Raw genomic sequence first — 23172 nt, 5'->3', positions numbered from 1 at the left:
TTTTTCTATTATTTGACTTAGTGACCTAGCTTTTGACCCCAGATGACCCAACTACAATCCCAACCCATATTTTGTCAAGATAAACATTCTGACCAAATTTCATAAAGATTGGATGAAAACTGTGACCTCTACTGTCTACACAAACAAATTGTTGACGGTTTTTCTATTATTTGATCTAGTGACCAAGTTTTTGACCCCAGATGACCCAATTACAATCCCAACCCAGATTTCATCAAGATAAACATTCTAATTAAATTTCATAAAGATTGGATGAAAACTGCGACCTCTATTGTCTACACAAGTTTTTTCTATTATTTCACCTAGTGACCTAGTTTTTGACCTAGTGACCTAGTTTTTGACCCCAGATGACCCAAATACAATCCCAACCCAGATTTCATCAAGATAAACATTCTGACCAAATTTCATAAAGATTGGATGAAAACTGTGACATCTACTGTCTACACAAACAAATTGTTGACGGACACACGCACGCACACACGCATAATGGACGCTGGGCATCACACGGTCACATAAGCTCACCATGTCACTTGGTGACAGGTGAGCTAAAAATACAAATTTATTTTAAATAAACAACGTAACAGATTAACCGATAAGTCAATATCATTTATTAAACAATTTTATTGCAAATAAAGAATGTTAAATAAGAAACAAGAGGGCCTGAAATGCCCAAAGTAGCTCACCTGAGAAACAAAGAAACTGACCTGTTCTGTGCAGCCCAAGATGTCATAAGAAAGCACGTTCTGACCAACTTTCACGAAGAGTGAACAATAAATGTAACTTTTAGAGTTCTAACAAGGTATTACAATAGCTTTACATAACAAGATAAATTCCCCTCTCCCTGACAGCCACATTTTTCAACAAACCGAAACCATTTACAAACACATCCAAATTATCATTTAAACACATGTTCTGACCAATTTGCCTAAAGATTGCACTATTAATGCGACTTTTAGAATGTTAATACGTTTCTATTGTCATATAAGGAAAAATGACCCGCCCCCTGGTGTCCGTGTTTTTTCAACCAACCGGATCCATTTTTGAACTTGTCCAAGATATCTTTGGGACAAATCTTCTGACCAAGTTTCATGATGATCAGAAATAAATGTGGCATCTAGAGTGTTTACAAGGTTTTACTATAGCCATATAAGGAAAAATGCTTCGCCCCCTGGTTCCCGTGTTTTTCAACCAACCGGAACCATTTTTGAACTTGTCAGTCATCTTTGGGACATATCTTCTGACCAAGCTTCACGATGATCAGAAATAAATGTGGCATATAGTGTTAAAGCCACACACCTTGAATTGAAGTACATATTAATCAATACATGTAGATGCATTTTGAAAGTGTGCAAAATTGTCATTAAATCTATAGCCTAGTTAGCAAGTAATTTATAATTAAAAAAAAATTAAAACCGAAAGTAGGATTTCTATTCGTATACGTATATTTTGACAAACGCGATTATTTTTAAGTTTAAGCGCAAAAAAAACTAATTTTTACCTTGTAACCACCAGATATATTCTTATTGAAATAGATAAAATTAAATGTATAGCCTAGATAGCAAGTAATTTATTATTTTTCAAACGTTTCCGCACTTAAAACCGAAAGTAGGATTTCTAGACGTATACGTCCATTTCGACAAACGCGATTATTTTTAAGTTTTAAAGCGAAAAAGAGACGGATTTCTACCTTGTAACCACCAGATATATTCTAATTGGCATAGATCAAATATGTTTCTTATTTATACTTAAATTTACTATGCCATGTATTGCATTTCAAAGTGTGTGGCCTTAAGGTTTTACCAAAGCAACATGAGGAAAAATGCCCCGCCACTATTTCCGAACTCATCAAAGATATCATTGGGACGAATCTTCTGACCCAAGTTTCATGAAGATCGGACAATAAATGTGGCCTCTAGAGAGCTAACAAGATTTAACTATAGCCATAATAGGATAAATGCCCTGCCCCCTGGCGACCTTGTTTTTCAAGCAACCGAAACCATTTTCGTATCCGGCAAAGATTTCATGGAGACAAATCTTCTTACCAAGTTTCATGATGATCGGAAACAAAATTTGGCCTCTAGAGGTAAACTGCCCCGCCCCATGGCGGACATGTTTTTCAACCAACCGGAACCGTTTTCGAACCCTCCTCGATATAATTGGTACAAATCTTCTGACAAAATTTTATGAAGATCGAATAATAAATATGGCCTCTTCAGTTTTAACATGGTTTTACTTAAGCCATATATAGAGCCATATTTGTAAAAATGCCCGCCCCTTACGGCTATGTTTTTCGAGCAACCGTGGCCATTTTCGATCTCGTTTAAGATATCATTGAGACGAATCTTGTGACCAAATTTCATGAAGATCGAAAAATAATTGTGGCTTCTGTGGTGTTAACAAGGCAAAAGACGACGCACGATGCACAACGCACGACGGACAAAAGGCGATCACAAAAGCTCACGTGTGCTCAGGTGAGCTAAAAAACAGCTTCAATTAATATTATTGAAACAATTACCGATGCAGTCAGATTTAAATTCATAAAATTTGAGTAAATATGTTTTTACGGGTGGAGTAAAGATATGTCGCGGTTGCCCATCTCATTTGTTCACAGGTCTCTTGCATTCAACAGCGCACAAACCCACACACACAACATTTTGCAACGTAAGCATAACATAGGATACCCAATCTAAACAAGTTTTATAATGATCCGGCAAAACTGCGACTTCTAGTGTACCCATTGCTTCACTACAACCATACAAGGAAAAATGTCATGACCCCTGGTGGCCGGGTTTTTTTAATGAATCGGAACAATGGCTTACATATCGTGAGCACAATGGTCTAAGCAAGTTTCATGATTGGGTAAACCATGCGACTTCAAGAGAGTTCACAGTTTTACATTAACCAAAATAAATTAAAGTGCCCCACCCGTAGCGGCCATGTTTCTCAACTAACCAAGCCATTTCCAACAAATGTTTAAGTAAGTTTCATGAAGATGGGACGGTTGAAAACATCCGAATCGAATTTATTGTGATACGCATGTTCAAATGCTGGTGATGTTTGTGAAGTTTCATCCCTGTGGCAGCGAAACATTCCGAGTTACAAGCAACACAAGTTAAAGAATGTCGTTATATAAGGGCCATTACTTTAGTTATGTCCCCAAAAAAATCAAAAAAAAATATGAAGGTGCCTGGGCTCATGTGCTCTGACACATGTTTTTTAAGTTTCAGCCCTTTACCAGCAATAGTTCTAGAGTTACTAGCGGCGCAGATATTAAACCGACGTGACAATGAAAAGACGTACGGGCATTGGCAAACCACTATTTCCACTCTCACATGAAACTGGGGCGTACATGTACACATGAAAATCCAAAAGAAACTAAAGAAACATTTTGTATCATGCTAACGCCTATATATGCATATAGCTATTCTTATTTACACGTCCGTGGTATACATATCAATGTTTTCAAGTCCTTTCATATTGTCGGCTCTATCTTTATGCATATTCACACACGCTGTGATCTTAATCATTGGTCTATTTCAACGTGTTTTAGTGCTTACTATAGCCAACAGTGACAGGAAACTAAGTATTGTAGAAAACATGTAAAGTGTATTTAAGTGAGTGCAGAACATAGTTTAAATGTTTGAAGATTACATATTCTTAAAGAAGTGCTATCAGACAAAAAATGTACAGCAGTCTAAGGCAGCATGTTAACTGTCAATTATACAGAATATAACATTCAAAACATAAAACATGGACAAAAGATATACAATATTATTGAAATAATGTTTGTTATATTGTACTCATTACATCAATGTAAACTATTGAAAGTCAGAATAGTCATTGACACGATAAGATGTTTAAATGGAAGTCGAGGAATAACCCAACTATAAGATCGTTTTCTGCAGTATTTTCATGGTTATAAAAGTGAACACTTTGCACTCTAATGATCAATCTTGTTTTAAGGGTTTTCTTTACATTAATTTACTGAAGTTTAAAACCGTTATCTTGAAGTGCCCCTATCCGATCTTGGACATCACTTTCCCACAACATGCCTAGTGTATACAAAGCCCGATAGGCTATTCTAGTTTTAAAGGACAATAAGTTACGGTAAAGATTCACAGTGACATAACGGGATGCTGCATCCTGCTCATTTTTGCTTTCATTGCTGCCCTTGCCACCAACAAAGTAATCTTTTTTTTTAAATCAATTTGTTTTTTTTAACGTGCAAAATGCAATCCATAAAGACCAAAAATTAATCTGAAAAATTATTCACAAGATATCCTGGCTGAACATTTTTTAGAGGCTGCCACTACATATTGGTGAGGGGGATGGCACAATGGGCCGTGGTAATGTGAGTCTCTGCCTCACCATAGGTGTGAAAGGTTGCACTGCACTCACTACAGGCAAATAACTCCAGCTAGGTAGCCACTTGTGATGTAGCTTCTACAATTGCTTCGGCATCAGTCAACTGATCCGTTATCTCCATGGTGACCAAATTACTACCCATTGCAACGCCTTCATCTGAGACAACAAGTCGGGTATCTCCAGAAAGAATCTGTCATGAAGATTCTGTGATCACGACATTCTGTTCACCAGGCAGGAACGCAACCTGGGAGGCAGTAATGACAGGAATGGCCATTGGCCTGACACCGCCAACCTCCACCATCGAGGCTTCAGACACAGTTATGATTCCCTGTCCGCTAGGGTAGATCACCACCATGCCAGACTGCTGTGTGGCCTCTGTGAGTGGCTTCTGCACCTGGGAACATTTCCTTATGTGGAACTTCAAAGAGGATGCAGTGGAGAAGATCTTGTTGCAGTAGAAACACGTGTGTTTGCTCACGTTTGTGAGGATGGTCATGTGGTTCTTCAACAGGTTTATGAACTTGAATCCCTTTATACAGTAGCCACACTTAAACGGGCGCTCTGCCGAGTGCTAAAAGCCTTGTGCTTCTTGAGCATGCTTCGGAAACCAAATTATTTGAGGCACTGGTCATATTGATACGGCCGATTCCCTGGAGATGAAATAATACACATGAAAGTATAAGTATCGTTCAGAAATATTTTTTGACAAACGGTGACAACATGCCTTTAAAAGCCAAAATTATGCTAACTGTTCAAAAAGGAGGATTCATTTAGTTTGTATATCTTATCGTCTTTAAAATTGCATTAAATACTGTTATTAAAATGTACAAAATATAAAGAAGGAAATCCAGTGTGTAGGCGTTGTTCAATTGTTTGATAGATGGGATTTATAAAGCTTTTAAAATAAAAGAAAGTCAGTTCACAATGAATTGTAACATCATAAATACCTGTATGCTTATTAAGATGATCTTCGTAGTTAGTTTTCACCCTGAAGCCCTTGCCACAGAATACACAGTGGAAGCGGTACTGTCGCTCATTCTCAGGTTTATGTGTCTCCAGGTGATCCTCATACGAGGCCTTTGTGGAAATCTTCTTATTACAGTGCGTATAGGTGTACTTGGCAGAGTTGTGCAGCTTTAAGTGACGGGACAGGGTCCATTTGCTGCTGAAATGTTTGTTGCAGATCTCACAGTTCAGCTCCCCATCGTCAACATGCTTGGCCTCGTTGTGGGACTTGAGAGTCTGATAGTTGACAAACACCATGTTGCACAATTTGCACTCTATTGCCTCGTAATGCTTAATCTTTTTATGCTCCCACAGGTCAGCTCTTGATTTGGATTTTAAATGGCAGGTCTGATAATCATATTTCATTTCTTCGGACGACGTTTCCCCATTGATATGAACTTTACTGTCATGAGCCATCAGGCCTTGCTGAAATGGAAACGCTTTGCTCTTAAACACGGTTTGCTGCATCTTAGGACCATGTTTTTTCTCAATATGATTGGCAAGTGACTGACAATTGTCGAAATCCATCTCACAAACATCGCACCGGGGTGGCTCGTAAACATGATGGAACGTTTTTAAATGATTTGTAAGCTCAGAAAAAGTCTCAGCCTGATATTTTCACAAAGTGAACACCTCAGGTTATCGCCTTTTAGGCTCTGTGCAACTTTTTCCATTTCTTTCTCCATGGCCACTTTTTCTTCCTCATTCACTTGGCGGCTACCAACTTTCACGGTCCGAATCCCAACTTTTGAAATCAGTGGGATCGAGGACTTCACATTGGATGTCTTGAGATTCTGTACAGTTGAGTCTGTAATTTTGCTCATTGGTCCACCAGATGCTTTGTTATCATTTTCATCATCCTCGATCATTTGACTTGGGGACAGTAGAATCACTTTACTTTTCTCAGACGTCACATTTTCTACAACAGGTAATTCCTCATTTTCTATATCTCTGTCCTCGTCACCGCCTTCATCTTGGTTGTCAGAGAACTAGAAGATAATGTGATACACAAAATGACATTTTATGATTTGATATTTATTAAAAAAAGATACACCTAAAACATATGTGTTTTGTAAAGGGCTGTCAGAGGACAGTGCGCTCGACTATAAGAGTGCTTGACAGTATAACGTAAGCCATCATGGGGAAATTGTTCAAATTATTCAATAAGGTCAAGGTAATAGTTCAGGTATATTTTCCACAATCTATTGAACATTTGTAAAAACAAATTGTGTATTTTTTAGCTCACCTGATTGCTAAGGTGACCTTTTGTGATCGGTCTTCGTCCGTCGTCCGTCCGTCGTCCCTCCGTCGTCCGTCCGTCAGTCCACATTTGTTCGTAAACCCTCTAGAGGCCATATTTCTTGTCCGATCTTCATGAAACTTGGTCAGAGGCTTTGTCCCAATGATGTCTTGGTCAAGTTTGAAACTGGGTCATGCCGGGTCAAAAACAAGGTCACTAGGTCAAAAAAAAGAAAAACACTGTAGAAGTCACATTTTATGCCAAATCTTCATGTTACTTTGTCAAAATGTCTGTCTTAATGATATGATGGTTGAGTTAAAAAATGGTTCCGGTCCGTTGAAAAACATGTCCGCCATTGTGCGGGGTAGTTTTCCTTATATGGCTATAGAAAAACCTTGTTAACACACTAGAGGCCACATTTCTTGTCAGATCTTCATGTATCTTGGTCAGAAGCTTTGTCCTAATAATACCTCGGTCGAGTTCGAAACTGGGTTATGCCGGGTCAAAAACTAGGTCACTAGGTCAAGAAAAAGGAAAACCTTGTAAGCACTGTAGAAGTCACATTTCATGCCCAATCTTCATGTTACTTTGTCAAAATGTTTGTCTTAATGATATGTTGGTTGAGTTATAAAGTGGTTCCGGTCCGTTGAAAAACATGACCGCCAGTGGGCGGCGGCAGTTTTCCTTTTTTGGCTATAGAACAACCTTGTAAACACTCTAGAGGCCACATTTCTTGTCCGATCCTCATGAAACTTGGTCAGAAGATTTGTCCCAATTAAACCTCGATCGAGTTCGAACCTGGGTCATGCTGAGTCAAAAACTAGGTCACTAGATCAAAAAAAAGAAAAACTTTTTAAACACTGTAGAATTCACATTTCATGCCCAATCTTCATGTAAGTTTGTCAAAGTGTTTGTCTAAATGATATGTTGGTTGAGTTATAAAGTGGTTCCGGTCCGTTGAAAAACATGGCCCCCAGTGGGCGGGGCAGTTTTCCTAATTTGACTAAAGAGAAACCTTGTAAACACTCTAGAATCCACATTTCTTGTCCGATCTTCATAAAAAAACTCGGTCAGAAGATTTGTCCCAATGATACCTAGATCGAGTTCGAAACTGGGTCATGCTGGGTCAAAAACTAGGTCACTAGGAAAATAAAACAACCTTGTAAACACTGTAGATGACACATTTCATTCCCAATCTTCATGTTACTTTGTCAAAATGGTTGTCTTAATGATATGTTAGTTGAGTTAAAAAGTGGTTCCAGTTTGTTGAAAAACATGGCTGCCAGTGGACGTTGCAGTTTTCCCAATTAGGCTATAGAGAAATTGTGTTAACACTCTAGAGGGCACATTCAGTCCGATCTTCATAAAATTTGGTCAAAAGTTTTGTCCTAATGATACCTTGATCGAGTTTGAAACTGGGTCATGCGGGGTCAAAAACTAGGTCACCGACTCCTCTCAGGTGAGGGAACTAGGGACATCTTGGCCCTCTTGTTTAATTGTATTTTTACTGGACCTTCTTAGATCCAAAGTTTATATTTAGCAATATAAAGCAGTTAACGTCAATTCATGCCAAAATCTGTGAAAAAGCCCCTTTATCATGTCAGCATATTTTTTTTTTAAACTCGTCATCCCTTATTAAAAACGCTTTTATTTAATGAGCATAAGCATCATTTGTCCAAGTATTTTTATTTGGGTTACGGGGGATAGTAAGAGATACAGGAGACACTGTTCCTGAGAAGACCGACATTAAGGCCCGATGTGAAACACCTAGTACACTGCTGTAGACGATACATAGGTTAGGTTTGGCGGAATTCGAACCGACACTCTTGATTGTGAAGCTAGTATATCAACACGTGACCACAGCTTCGCTTATTGGTGCGAAAGCATAAACACCAAAATGAGCGATTCAGGTTTCGGGCGACTTTGAAGTCAAATCCGATGTTCGACCACCTATTCTTGTCTTTACAGATGCACTTTGTAAGAAACGCAAAAAAAACATCGAAGGGACTCCGCACTAAGACAGTCCAAAACAAATATTTATTGATAGATCTTTGGACAGTCTAGAAAGGTCAATGATACCACACAAAAGGTTGAAGGACTGCTAGGAGCTCGACGGCCAAACTGCGGTCTTAATACGTCAATTGTTGTAACGCCAATTGTGCGCTTACTGCGGTGACTTCGTTTTCGAAGTTTTGTGTGAAAGCTTACATCCCCAAGACGCCCGTCACTATTCCGCTCACTCTTCATTACGTATCCCTGTTCTAATACTATAATGGTGTTTCCTCTTAGTTTCGGCTGCGTCCCTAACACGTTCTTACATTACTTACATTTATATACAAGTCTCATTATATTAAATTGTAACAAGTGTATCTTTTGTCTACGACAGTCTGTATCACAAACAATACATTTCTATTACTTGTTACAATTACGGACTTTCAAAACGGTCAAACGTGCTATTAAACTGTTGTGAAAATAACTTTATCTTTTTAAATAAAAAGTAATTAAAATTACTATATGACTGTGATTATGCGGAAACTGATAAAATTCGGCAAAACGATTCAAAGCTTGTTGATAATGGTTTTGTTGATAAATTTAAGCCGAGACAGCTGAATTTTCGTGCCTTTATGTGGATACGATCCTGATGTTATTACGAAATGTTACTTGTTGAAAATCACGAAAATGTGTACTGCTCCATGAAGAATTTTTATGACTAACGTATAAGTTATTTTCTTTAGAAAAAGCTGTTTATTGTACAATTAAAACCAATTGCGGTTGAATATATGCGTTTTTCTAATTGATGAGATTGGGATGTTAACATGCACGAGGATTTAGAGATTAATTAAAAAGATGAAATTTTCACGTGGTTTATATAAAACAATCATGCATTTCGCTACGAGATAAACGTGTGTACGATGCTACATCATAATGTGACATGTAATTTAAATAAAGGAAATACAAATACCTTCTTTTCAAAATCAAGAAAATAGTTACTTTAAAACAAAGCTTTAAAAAACTCAGAAACCTAGTTTGTATCCTTGTTATCATTGTAAATGTTTTTGTAAAAGAAAGGTAATGCATGTACACGAGCCAAAGAGCTCCAAAAATATATGTTTTAATATACACATTTAACAGTTATAATGTTAATGTGGATTGATTACTGTTTTTTGTCGTAAATATTTATAATACAATAAGAAAGGCAACGTCAAGCACTACTGAAAATGCCAACAAAGACGTTTATAGATACATATAGACATTTTAATATTGAAGCAACTATTTGTTATCAAGATTGAGCGTGTGCAAGATCATTGTTTGAACCATCTACAAATATATTCATTTCTAACATCTGAAAAAAGCTTAAACTTTACGTTTGCATCATTGTAACAGAGGCAGAAAAAGAACGTAGCATGTTAGCATGGTAAGAAACAATTGGTGTAGATCACAAACTTGACCTCGACACAAAGGTCGACGAAAATTTCAACGAGATCAAGATAATGACAAGGGAGGTGGCTCGACGAAAGGATCTCATTGGAACGATATACAAATGTACATAAACATGTCTGACTGTGAATGTATTTATGCTCACATCGATGATACGTTTGCTATGTTACCACTTTATTGCATATTTGCCAACTTTTTCATGAATGTGTGAGAACAACATTTGATATTTTTAAAAATCATATTTAACAGTTTTTCTGTGAATGATATTAATACTACGTTTGTTTTATGTCAGCTGACAAAACACAAGAACATGACACAATCTCGTGATGTGTGTCTTCATCTTATTTATTCTTCGTTAAAAAGTCAATGTTGTGTTGCATTGGTTCAATAACATCCGCTTAAACATTGATTAAGTTAATTACGACAATGTTATGGATAATCATTAAAATAAAGAATCATAAAGATAACTTCACTTATTAAATAAAAAAAAAACATTTTAACAAAAAAACTCAACAAAATACCTAACCGCTATGATGTTTTGGACTCTTAATCTGAAATAAAAGTATTTTAAATCCTACAACAAAATATTTACATTATTAAACTATTAACGGCATATATTTTCTGTTGCTACTATGATACCAGTTATAATAGTTATAAGGTAAAAAGGTATGCATGGGCAAATATTACATGGTTATTCTTAAGTAATTATTTTCCAATGTCCTATGTTCACCATTTTTCGTGTTAAAAATTCAAAAGTTCTTGTATATAGCATTGTCTGCCTAAAATAGTACCTATTTATCCACACAAAATCGAAACTATACTTATTTACCAAGTTGTCAAATGTCGATGTTACATGAATTACTAGTAAGCAAAGTGTGGAAGTATATACATAACCACTCTCGATAATTTCCTATGTAAACTATGTGCGCACGAAAAATGGTCATAATGAATATGAATATGAACTTTGAACTTGAACTTGTAATGGTTATAACATAATACTGATAAAATGAATTGGAAATCAATATTGTATTATGTACACAACAGACCGTTATCCAGCATTGGAATGAAGTGTGCATATGAACATTTAAATAATAGTTTTATTTTGAAACTAAGGTTTAGTATTGGACAGAATGTCAGTGTTAAATGATTGGAAATTAAAAACGATGATGGTCTAGTAGTTTTTGTTGTCAGTTCTACAGTTGTTGTCGTAGTTTCAACTGTTGTAGATATGGTTTGTATATAAGGTTTTGAAGCTGAGGTCTTTTTTTCAGAAGAAGTTGCAGCATCATTTGCATGTGTGCTTGTGCTCAATGTTGATGACTTATCATAAATTGAGGGTGCTGCAGTCGACGAACTATTGTTTGTGGGTAATATTGATGGAGCAACATAACTTGATTGTGTTGCAGTCGGCAATGCTGGGTTCAATATTGATGAAGCATCAATACGTGATGCTGATGCAGTCGTCGAAATATTCATTGGGGTCAACGTTGAGGATGAAGCGTTACTTGATGGTGCTTCAGTCGGCAAACTCTTGCTTGTGGTCAACGGTGATGATGAAGCATTACTTGATGGTGAAGCCGCCGGCGAACTATTGCTTACTGTCGATAATGATGATGCAGCATAACTTGAAGGTGCTGCAGTAGAAAAACTTCTGTTTCTGGTCGATGTTGATGATGCACCATTACTTGAAGGTGCTGCAGTCGGAAAATTATTGCTTATGGTCGATGGTGATGATGTAGCATTACTTGAAGGTGCTGCAGTATAAAAACTACTTCTGGTCGATGTTGATGATGGACCATTACTTGAAGGTGCTGCAGTCGGAAAATTATTGCTTACGGTCGATGTTGATGATGCACCATTATTTGAAGGTGAAGCAGTCTGCGAGGTATGGCTTATGGTAAATGTTGATGATGTAGCATTACTTGAAGGTGCTGCAGTCGGCAAGCTATTTTTTGACGTCAACTTTGTTTAGTATTGGACAGAATGTCAGTGTTAAATGATTGGAAATTAAAAACGCTTATATGTATACACGTATGTTAAATGTGAATATAAAAATGAACAATCATTTCGAGATAAATTGCTATTTTGTTAACAGTTTGACGTACTGCCAAAAGTCATTAAAGAATGAAATGTTGAGAACGACCGTTTCACTGTGTTCCTGAAATATTCCACGCGAGCTTTGATGATCTGAAAATAGAAAACATTTCACGATACAGTTCACTGCTTGCTCTTTAAGAAAATACTCTTAAACCAAACAAAAACAAAACCCTACGTACACATTAACACACATTTTTATTTAGGTTTACCTGCCAAGTTTATGTAAACCTTGATCACGGTTGTATGTAGTTTGTTATGCCATTTTTTACACTGAACCGTAATGTTCATGAGTATATTTTCATTGATTAAATCGGAAGATCATTTTATGAAGAAGAACGGTGGATCCTTGTAAAGCAACCAATAGGTTTTATTTGGTATTTTGCCTTTTCAAACAACTTTGTAGTATTAACAGCGCGATATGTCAAGAAGTTAAATGAGTTTATCAAGATAAAACCCTACTATCGACAAAATTTAAATTGTAAATGAGTTTGTCTGCAAGAAGAAAAAATGCATTACCATGGACTATATAGTTACCAAATCTTTATGGAATTGTTGACATAAGATGTACGCATGCATTTATTATCATCACCGCATGTGAAACAAAGGATCTAACAGAGGTTCCTCTGTTTTGGCCCCATGAAATGTCTGAAACAAACAAACACACAGTAAAATGAGGAATGAGCGCAAATGAGGAAGCCAACTAGCATAGTACTGCTGCAGCTAGGCAAAGGAGCAGCCTTCTAAGCCATTAATGAATATAAGTATTAAAGCTTAACATTATTGAACCTTAAGGAATTCCACATTTACTGAACTGAAATGTATTCACTTCTACGTTCGTCATAGTATGATCTTCGAATATTACCCATGCTTGGATTAGGTGAGTAACCGGCGTGTTTCCAAGGCACAAAATGAGGTTAAACAAAATTAATGTATGCACACATGTTACAAACGGTAATATTCTAAATTAAAAAAATACATGTGTTAAAAGTATTCATGATTTTGTGCAGCCATACCTTTAAGTTAGGGTTTTAAGACTTATTCTGTTTATTTTGTAACATAATGTTGAATCGTGGACAGTAATCTAACCCCTTTAAAAATTAACTCCTGCATAAATGCACATATATGTTATCCTTGTCTTCCATTTAAATGTTCTATAATTTGTTATCATATTTTTATAGTACAAATAATCAAAATGTCCTCGTTTCATATTTACCTTGCTGACACGTCGATGATTTATTTGTGAATCCTTTCATGCACTTGCACAAGTATGTGCTCCCATCTCGAACACACTCAGCGTTAGTCACACACTCCCCGTCTTCGGCCTCTCTCTTTCGACAACCGTTCGCTGCCGATAACGATGATGGTCTAGTAGTTTTTGTTGTCAGTTCTACAGTTGTTGTCGTAGTTTCAACTGTTGTAGATATGGTTTGTATATAAGGTTTTGAAGCTGAGGTCTTTTTTTCAGAAGAAGTTGCAGCATCATTTGCATGTGTGCTTGTGCTCAATGTTGATGACTTATCATAAATTGAGGGTGCTGCAGTCGACGAACTATTGTTTGTGGGTAATATTGATGGAGCAACATAACTTGATTGTGTTGCAGTCGGCAATGCTGGGTTCAATGTTGATGAAGCATCAATACGTGATGCTGATGCAGTCGTCGAAATATTCATTGGGGTCAACGTTGAGGATGAAGCGTTACTTGATGGTGCTGCAGTCGGCAAACTCTTGCTTGTGGTCAACGGTGATGATGAAGCATTACTTGATGGTTTAGCCACCGGCGAACTATTGCTTACGGTCGATGTTGATGATGCAGCATAACTTGAAGGTGCTGCAGTAGAAAAACTTCTGTTTCTGGTCGATGTTGATGATGCACCATTACTTGAAGGTGCTGCAGTCGGAAAATTATTGCTTATGGTCGATGGTGATGATGTAGCATTACTTGAAGGTGCTGCAGTATAAAAACTACTGTTTCTGGTCGATGTTGATGATGGACCATTACTTGAAGGTGCTGCAGTCGGAAAATTATTGCTTATGGTCGATGTTGATGATGCACCATTATTTGAAGGTGAAGCAGTCTGCGAGGTATGGCTTATGGTAAATGTTGATGATGTAGCATTACTTGAAGGTGCTGCAGTCGGCAAGCTATTTTTTGTCGTCAACTTTGAGGATTCAGCATTACTTGATGGTGCTGCAGTAGAAACACTATTGCTTACGGACGATGTTGATGATGAAGTATTACTTAAAGGTGCTGCAGTCGGCGAACTATTGCTTATGATCGATTTTGATGATGTAGCATTACTTGAAGGTGCTGCAGTAGAAAAACTATTGCTTATGGTCAATGTTGATGATGCAGAATTACTTGAAGGTGCTGCAGTCGGCGAACAATTGCTTATAATCGATTTTAATGATGTAGCATTACTTGATGGTGCTTCAGTCTGCGAAGTATGGCTTATGGTAAATGTTGATGATGCATCATTACTTGATGGTGCTGCAGTCTGCGAACTATTGTTTGTGGTCAATCCAGATGATTTTGTTTGCAAATTTGGATTGCAATGGTCCCCAGGAGCTAAAAAAGTATTAAGCGTTGAAATGTTTTTATACTAAGAATGTAATACATCTGCCCCGAATTGAATTGCAGTCACATTAAAAACCATTTAGATATCTTTCCTTAAATAAAAGCATTAGGGGCATACAGATTGAAGAAGAACAAAGAAAACACAACAACAATAAAATGGAATTTCTATGAAGACGAATAATAACATTCTGGTTATTTTGATGCCATTAAAATAATCAGACTTAAATGACAAAGAATCATCACGTTGCATGGTAATTTGTTACCTTCTCAACTATTAGATGAAATATAAAGCAACAAACAGCTCGATTTTTCGAATTCGGAATAACAGTAGCAACAGTATCCCGTATATTTTCTTATAAACCACCCGGAAGTCTTATATTTTCATATTGGGGCCTTTAAATAGAGTCAAAAATACGTTTTTATATACAATTTACACCACAATTGCTCATTATTTAAACATATCTGTCAAAGATTTACCTTGCGACTGCAGTTTCATTGCGTTCTTAAGCAAACGAAAGCTTTAATTTGGTATGGAAATTGTTTTCTTTTTGAAAAAGGGGTTGGTGAAGTTTATAAGCGAGGACGCTTTTTGAGAATACACGGTAGTTTTTACCTATACTAGCTAGTTTGTACCTATATTAGATGTAGTAATCAACTGGGTGATGGTCAGTATTGTCGTTATAACCAGCTGGGTCCTCATTTCCTTCTGTGTGCCGAAAAATCTGTGAATAAATATTGAACCGGTTTCTATTTAGTATTAATTAAGTTCTAATCTATTAAGTTAATATTTTTTCATATAAAAAATGGCATGGCCACTAACTCATATCCTTTTTTTTAACTTTTAATAACTTAAATTCATTCCGCATTCCCCACATAGCACCCATTCATTCGTCATCACAACAGGAAACGTTTCGAATAACAATAATAATGCTTCCTACAAAAGTATGATCATTGCAATGATGATTTCTTTGAACATTATCAGTACAACCACCTTAATTGAACTCATTGTGACCTTGACCTACATTAGGACTTATTGAAATGGGCCGAGTTATCAATACAGACAATTCGTTCAATGCGGTTATTTCCAATACTCCAAGCCGCCTATGAATCTCACAAGATAGGTGTCTTATTGAAAGTTAATCAACATTGTTGTGTTTATGTTTTGACATATGGATGGTTGTTTCTGTTAATCCCTCGATGATAGTGTCAACCATGGAATATTACACAATGCAGTTCAATTAACATGAATTTCGGCGACTATCCTAATCATTTTCTTTACTTTGACACCGTCAACAAATGAACACCTGTTCTCTCATTATGTTATATCTGCGTGTAGAAAGAATGTCTTTTTTGAAAGATAGCCACGGCAGAACTCGAGATCCATATAGATGCAATTCCGTTATGAAGTACGTCTGTTATTATATCAACTTTTCAACTTTTATGGACTTGTTTAATATTAATGTATTTAAATATTTTATATTCTATAGTAATGAATATTGTAGAACGCTTTCATAAAATGTTTGCTGTAATTTTCTTAACAATAAATTATTTTCAACCTACATGTCTTCTTGACATATATTTTATACCGTATGATCAAATTTTCGAATGCTTAAATAACCAAATATTCGAATACCAATTTTGAAAATCGGTGCCATCCCTTAAAATAGCTTATGAAGAAAACATATATTTTTTAATGAAAATAACTCAAATTTGCTTTGGAAATAAGGCAAACATATTAAAAAGACGTTGATTCATACGTACCTTTACACTGAAATCCTCGCTGTACACAGATTGATATGATTTTGGAGTCTAACTCTACCAAAAAATACATTTATTCCCTTAACAACGCTTTCCTACTCATATGCATGTTTAAACTAAGCATAAGAAAAACGGTTTTCATAGAAGTATCATACGTTTACAAAAAATAGTGTACTAGATGTCGCTGGCAACAGTAACAAGCCGTTTTTATGAAATTAGGTGAATCCGTCATAAATGTTTGTTTTGCAAGATAACAAAAGGAGTGTATAAAGCCGTTTCTATGTAAACATTATCTCTAGTCCCTACAACTTGTGCCCCTTAAGTGCAATGTAAATGTCATTTGCCACGTCGGAAATATGTTTGTTTTATCAGTATCCGAATTAATAAGGTGAGGTAACAAGAAAGGACTATCGGGCTTGCTGGCGGTCCAACGGAAAGATAGCAAAGACATATTGATTGTTTTGTATGGTGTTCTCAAAATGCTTTCATGAACATCTTCACTCTGAATAACACATTTATGTTGCTGTTGTTTTAAATCAGTAACGCTTTCGTAACTGACAAATATATAAATGCTATTATATTATTATGAGGCCAGCTTAGGCATAGACAGAGAAATACAGACTATATATTTGATATAAAGCTTAAATTTATGTCAACAGTTATGGTTGAGATCATACCGCTTTGGCATAAGGTTTCAAAACAAGGGATTCCGAATTATACTTCTGCATTTGCAAAAATAGTTATAAACTCTTCGACAAGCAGTGAGTTGTTAGGACACATTCCGTCACTTTCCCATGCCCAAAAGGTATACGATTTTCTCCTAAAATTGCTTAAAAATTCCCCTCTCAATGAAAGCTTTACAATGACAGTAAAAGCTGAATACATTTGAACAAAAAGTACCAAGAACTTGGAGGCATTTCGTGAATTAGAGCGATCCAAACAACATTTATCATACCAAGTTTGATCGAATTTTGCTTTGTCAGTAAAGCATGTGATCAACGTAGAATAAATACATGAAAAAAATGCTGATCTGAACACAAAACCCATTTTGCCTTAAAGGTCCCCAACCAAGGGGGCCCATCACCAAAAGTGAAAAATCTACACATTAACACGTCTTATGGGATTTTATTTATAAGAACTATGATAATTAGTGCCTCAATAATCCGAAGGTTTCAGATGATATCGGAAATAAACAGGTTCGGACTAATCATCTTTCCCTTTAAGAACATTTCTTTTGTTGGTAAAGTACTTGACAAAAACGGCCTTTTAGAGATAAAAAAATTGATGTAAGTGTATGGCAGACGGAACTTGTCATATTAAAAATGTGATCCTTCAAATACGGCTATATCATAATAGAGATAAGGTTAAGGTCACACACAGCTAAATTACGTCTGGTCATGATCAAGAGCAAGTTTAAATGGAGTGTCGATGGACTTTTAAACATGTCCATTGTAAACTGCACGATGATAACATGTATAACAATGTGAATTATTATCTTTCAGCACACTTAATTATTCACGTATAGAAGATTTAAAACACTAAACAAATACGGGTCTTATTTTCAAATCTACTTTGGGAAAATATTGATTACTGTTCGTCTTTTTCTAGTTCATGGTTATGTCTTTGTATATTGAAATGGATTCAACACTTTAAATATTGCTTTACGTGAATATTACGATTTTGTTATCGGGAAATATTGAATTTTACATAGAAAAATATCTTAATATCTAACGTAAATGAAACAATGATTACTCTTGGAAGCATTTTTGTGACTACCAGACCTGACATACCAAATCTCAATAAGCCCGAAAAGTCTTTGAAACATGGAATTAGAATGTTGATGAATATAAACAACCCAGAAAAAAGGTTTATTAACTTATTCGTGTAATCTTTTTGAAAGCATACAAACACGCTATTAACGAATAGTTAATGTCATCTATGTCAACATTAACGCCATAACAAGGCAGCTGGATACAATTACATATAGTACTGATAATATTAAAAATGCATATCCATATTGGCGCTTGAAAATAGATTTGAATAGAACATTACTTAAATGAAAAAACGCCAGCAATACAAACATAAATATGCTTTCAGAAAAAATTGGTCTTTTTCAAGAGATTCTTTTCTGAAAAAAAGTTTTAACAAATGGACAGACTGTCGAAAGTAAGTAGAGATATTTTGTTGAGAACACATACTGTGTTACGGTGTCCCTGTAATATCCACAGTAGCGTTCATGCTCTGAAAATGGAAACATTGCAGTATCACTTTCTCTTTTTTCGCTTAAAGAATGGCAATTGAACGTGCTCGTAAAAATAGATAGAGCGGACATTTACATTTACAAACGCTTTCTGTTTATTGAAGTTTATCTGCCAGGTTCCAAGCCCTTATGTAAGATAACATTGCTAATCATACCAAACAATTTATATGAACATTATCCCAATAAATCGTCATCACAAATGTAGGATTTGCCAGATAACATAATACTCAATCGAGCCATTTTAGCACATTATCTCTCAGCCCCTTGACTAGCGTCCCTGAAGTGCTATGCACACTTTATCAGATGGTGAATATGCTTTTTTCAAGTATTCTTTATTCAGGTCAGAATCAATAAGGTGAAGTAGCAGAACAGCAAAATCGATTTCGCTCGCGGTCAAGGGCGAGTTAGCAGCAACACATAGATTGTTTGTGAAGGGTTCTGAAAATGCTTTTGGGAACTTCTTAACTCTAAATGTCCTATTTTCTTTTGTTTTGTTTCTTAACAGATAATGTGCTAATAAATAAAAATCCTCATGATATTCATCTCGGTTACTATAAATGCACTGCTCGCCTGTGTTTTTCATAACCAAAAATGGGATTCGCCACTTATTGTCATCAGGGTCCATATATAGTTTACGGACCAAAACAAGTAAAACAAAATGGCATCGTGTGTCGATCAATATAGCATTCTGAAAATGTAAGCATGAACATAGCTTTCGTTCTATTTTTGTTTTGTTCTAATAATTTCCAGTGTAAACAGCATTATAATAAATTGGATGACATGTGAGACAAGTACAGACTATTAGAGAATAGACAATATCAAACATATTAAATCTTAGTTTGGATATCAAGGTCGTTAAAACCCAGAAATTCCATGTTTTAAAAAAGGGATGTCAATGTGTATCACATTCAACTACTACTAGATTTGGGTGATTAACTGATTCAATAGATCAGTTTAAAAAGAAACAAAGAAACAAGAAGCAAGTAAGGTTAGGAAAATTGCATGTGCTGTCATATATATGACTAAGACAACTTTCAAGGAGAATGATTTCCAATACAAAAAAATGACTTAAAATATATAAGTAAAATGTATTGGAAAATTAATTGGATGAGTATCTTTTCTGTGATAGAGCTTTTACTATTAATAATTGAAAGTCGATATTCAGTAAAATTATCATAGCTTAATAAATAACACAAACAACTTGATTTAAACAAGTGTAATCTGTCTAATATACAGTAAAAGAAACTTTATTATGAAATTGAAAACATAATGACTGTAGAATATGTCAAGTTAACATTAAAAAAAATCTTAAAACAAAATTAGGATTTTATTGAAACAGTTGTAAATTCCATATTGTGTATTATGGTGTTTGCCATATTTAACAACATATGCATTCTAAACCGCATTGATACGTTCATAATGCTATCAAGGGTGCTTATACTTTCAAAGAAATCCATATTTATCAGCACCAATGAATCCCAATGTCATCTGATGGTTAAACAAATTGTTTAAAAGAGTGTGTTAACTTCGGTCATTCTAGACCAATTGCTGAATTGCTGTCATAGCGACCATCATGTAGAGCAAGAAGAACTTGGCGGGCTCGGAAGCTCTAAGACCTTCATTTCCAGGTGCTTGAAATAATGTAAAACCCATGTATGAATTAAGTTTATGGTATATTTTTAGTAAATTACATTAACTGTACACTTCATTCGAATGTCTTTTATGTATATTGTGAAAATGTGCATTTCAATATACATTATATTTATCAATCATATAACTATTAAAATACATCGTGTTGTGTATTAAATGGCTAGTGCTAAAATCATTTAAATAAATATGTATTCCTGGTAACAATAAAAATATTAATAGCGCTATCATTTAAATTCTATAAACTGCTTATATTTAATATTAACTTGAAATAATATATTACATTTTTCACAACATACTTGTGACATCTGACGGTACTGGTGTTGGGATCGTGGTTCTATCCGATCCTCTATTTAGAGATGTTGGTGTACGATTTACAGATACTGATGTGCCACTTTCAAGTGTTGATGTAACATTTATATGTGCCAATACGTTATTTGAAATTGTTGATAAAATAAGCCTTGGTGTCGATACGTCATTTTCAAGATTAGATGTTATACTCATACGTGTCGATGCGTTATTTGCAAGTGTTGATGTACTAATCATTTATGTCGATACGTTACTTGGAAGTGTTGATGAACTTATCATAGGTGTTAATTCGTTATTTTGAAGTGTTGATGTCCTAATCATTGGTGTTGATGCGTTATTTGCAAGTGCTGATGTACTAATAATAGGTGTTGATAAGTTATTTGTTAGTGCTGATGTACTCATCACAGGTGTTGGTAAGTTATTTGCAAGTGTTGATGTAATAATCATAGGTTCCGACACGTTACTCGGAAGTGTTGATGTACTAATAATTGGTTCCGATTCGTTAGTTGGAAGTTTTGATGTACTAATCATTGGTGGTGATGCGTTATTTGCAAGCATTGATGTACTTATCATACGTGCCGGTAAGCTATTTGCATCTGTTGCTGTATAAATCATAGTTGGCGAAACGCCATTTGGAAGTGTTGATGCGTTACTTGCAATTGTTGATGTAATTATCATAGGTATTGATGTGTTATTTGCAAGTGTTGACGTACTTATCATAGTTGTCGAAACGTAACTTGGAAGTGTTGATGTACTTATCATAGGTGTCGATGCGTTATTTGCAAATGTTGATGTAATAACCATTGGTATTGATGTGTTATTTGCAAGTGTTGACGTACTTTCCATAGATGTCGAAACGTGACTTCGAATTGTTGATGTACTAATCAAAAGTGTCGATGCGTTTTTTGCAAATGTTGATGTAATAATCATAGGTTTTGATGCGTTATTTGCAAGTGTCAATGCACTGATCATAGGCGTCGAGATGTTATTTGCATTTGTAGTTGTACAAATATAAATATGATATCTCGTTATTTGCAAGTGTTGAGGAACTTTCAATAGATATCAAAACATTATTTGCAAGTGTTGATGCACTAATCATAGTTGTCGATGCGTTATTTGAAAGCGCTGATGTAATAATCATAGGTGTTGATGCCTTATTTGCAAGTGTTGATGCAATTGTCATAGTTGTCGATGCGTTATTTTCGAGTGTTGATGTACTTATTATAGGTTTTGATGCGTTATTTGCAAGTATCGATGTACTCACCATAGGTGTCAATGCGTTATTTGCAAATGTTGATGTACTTATTATTGATGTCAATACGTTACCTACAAGTATGGATGTACTAATCATAGGTGTCGATGCGTTATCTTCAAGTGTTGATGTACTCACCATAGGTTTCGATGCGTGTGTTGATGTACTAATTATTGATAACAATGATAGGTGTCGATGCGTTATATGCAAGTGTTGATGTACTAACCACAGGTTTCGATGTGTTACATGCAAATGTTGATGTAATAATTAGTGATGTCAATACGTTATCTACAAGTGGTGATGTACTAATCATAGGTGTCGATGCGTTATATGCAAGTTTTGATGTACTTATCATAGGTGTCGATGCGTTATCTGCAAGTTTTGTTGACTAACCATAGGTTTCAATGCGTAACATGCAAGTGTTGATGTACTAATCATAGGTGTCGATGCGTTATATGCAAGTTTTGATGTACTAATCATAGGTGTCGATGCGTTATTTGCAAGTTTTGATGAACTCATCATAGGTGTTGGGTTCTCATTTTGTCTCATGTATGGTTACTTTACGGAACACTTAAATACTGTTGCAAAACATGTTCACAAGTGGCGGATATTTGAAAAGAATAAATTAAGAAATATTCATGTAATACTTGTGTTCCATGTATTTGTTGTCGTTGCTTCCGTACTGTTTAATCCATTACTTTGATTGGCTGTTGCGTTTCGAGACCGTGCCTGAGTGCTTGTTGTTGCTGAAAGTAGTATAAACACTGTATAACGTGCCTTAAGAGTAAAATATCAATCTTAGAATGAATATAATTTTGGTGATTTTCTCGCACAAACCCGTACATTTCATGTTGTTTTAGTATGTTTTTTTAATACAAAACTTAAGCTAAAGGTTTACTTAATGTCTGTCTGTCAATACCTTACTCTGTTCATCTGTCTGAATATGCGCAACTGTTTTTACCAGACGGCCTTTGTCTGGTGAATGTTGAACAGCATCTTATAATTGATGTGCTAAACGAGTATTTGGTTACATTATGAAACATTGCAAGCGTATAAAGTGCAATATGAGCTGAATCCCCATTTAATTGGTGGGTAATTTCACTAAGGGATGGATGCAATACGGTCAAAGCCGTGCTATGATTGTGTTTTGATGATTTATTTCTATTTTAAAATGATCATGAATGCACGGACGAGGTCTCATTATCCAG

General features: G+C 35.6%; 2 protein-coding genes across 13 annotated transcripts in view; both read right to left on the bottom strand.

The window, feature by feature from the left end:
* Nucleotides 1–4576: 4576 nt before the first annotated feature.
* Nucleotides 4577–8875, bottom strand: LOC127846294 (PR domain zinc finger protein 5-like). Its single transcript, XM_052377462.1, has 4 exons — nt 8837–8875; nt 6054–6377; nt 5371–5814; nt 4577–4885 (listed from the first exon to the last, which is right to left on the bottom strand). Exons 1-4 carry the CDS (start codon nt 8873–8875, stop codon nt 4577–4579), a joined length of 1116 nt encoding a protein of 371 aa, XP_052233422.1.
* Nucleotides 8876–9478: 603 nt separating this feature from the next.
* Nucleotides 9479–23172, bottom strand: part of LOC127844741 (protein new-glue 1-like) — a 29449-nt gene continuing 15755 nt past the window's right edge. For 4 of the 12 annotated variants that reach the window (XM_052375195.1, XM_052375190.1, XM_052375192.1 and 1 more), the window contains 6 exons: nt 22612–22710; nt 18695–20387; nt 15372–15460; nt 13377–14729; nt 12680–12808; nt 12153–12253 (listed from right to left, as the gene is read on the bottom strand). In XM_052375195.1, the coding sequence (XP_052231155.1) occupies nt 12705–12808; nt 13377–14729; nt 15372–15460; nt 18695–18828 (1680 nt within the window). In that variant the 5' untranslated portion in view covers nt 18829–20387; nt 22612–22710 and the 3' untranslated portion in view covers nt 12153–12253; nt 12680–12704. Of the gene's footprint in view, nt 11995–12152; nt 12254–12679; nt 12809–13376; nt 14730–15371; nt 15461–16499; nt 16554–18694; nt 20388–22611; nt 22711–23172 lie in introns of those variants that run through there. The other 8 variants (XM_052375203.1, XM_052375202.1, XM_052375201.1 and 5 more) reach the window with 6 other exon arrangements.

This window comes from Dreissena polymorpha, chromosome 9, assembly GCF_020536995.1.
Source record: "Dreissena polymorpha isolate Duluth1 chromosome 9, UMN_Dpol_1.0, whole genome shotgun sequence".
Classification (NCBI taxonomy): Eukaryota; Metazoa; Mollusca; class Bivalvia; order Myida; family Dreissenidae; genus Dreissena; species Dreissena polymorpha.
Note: the sequence above shows the minus strand (reverse complement) of the source record. Positions and strands in the feature narration are given on the sequence as shown.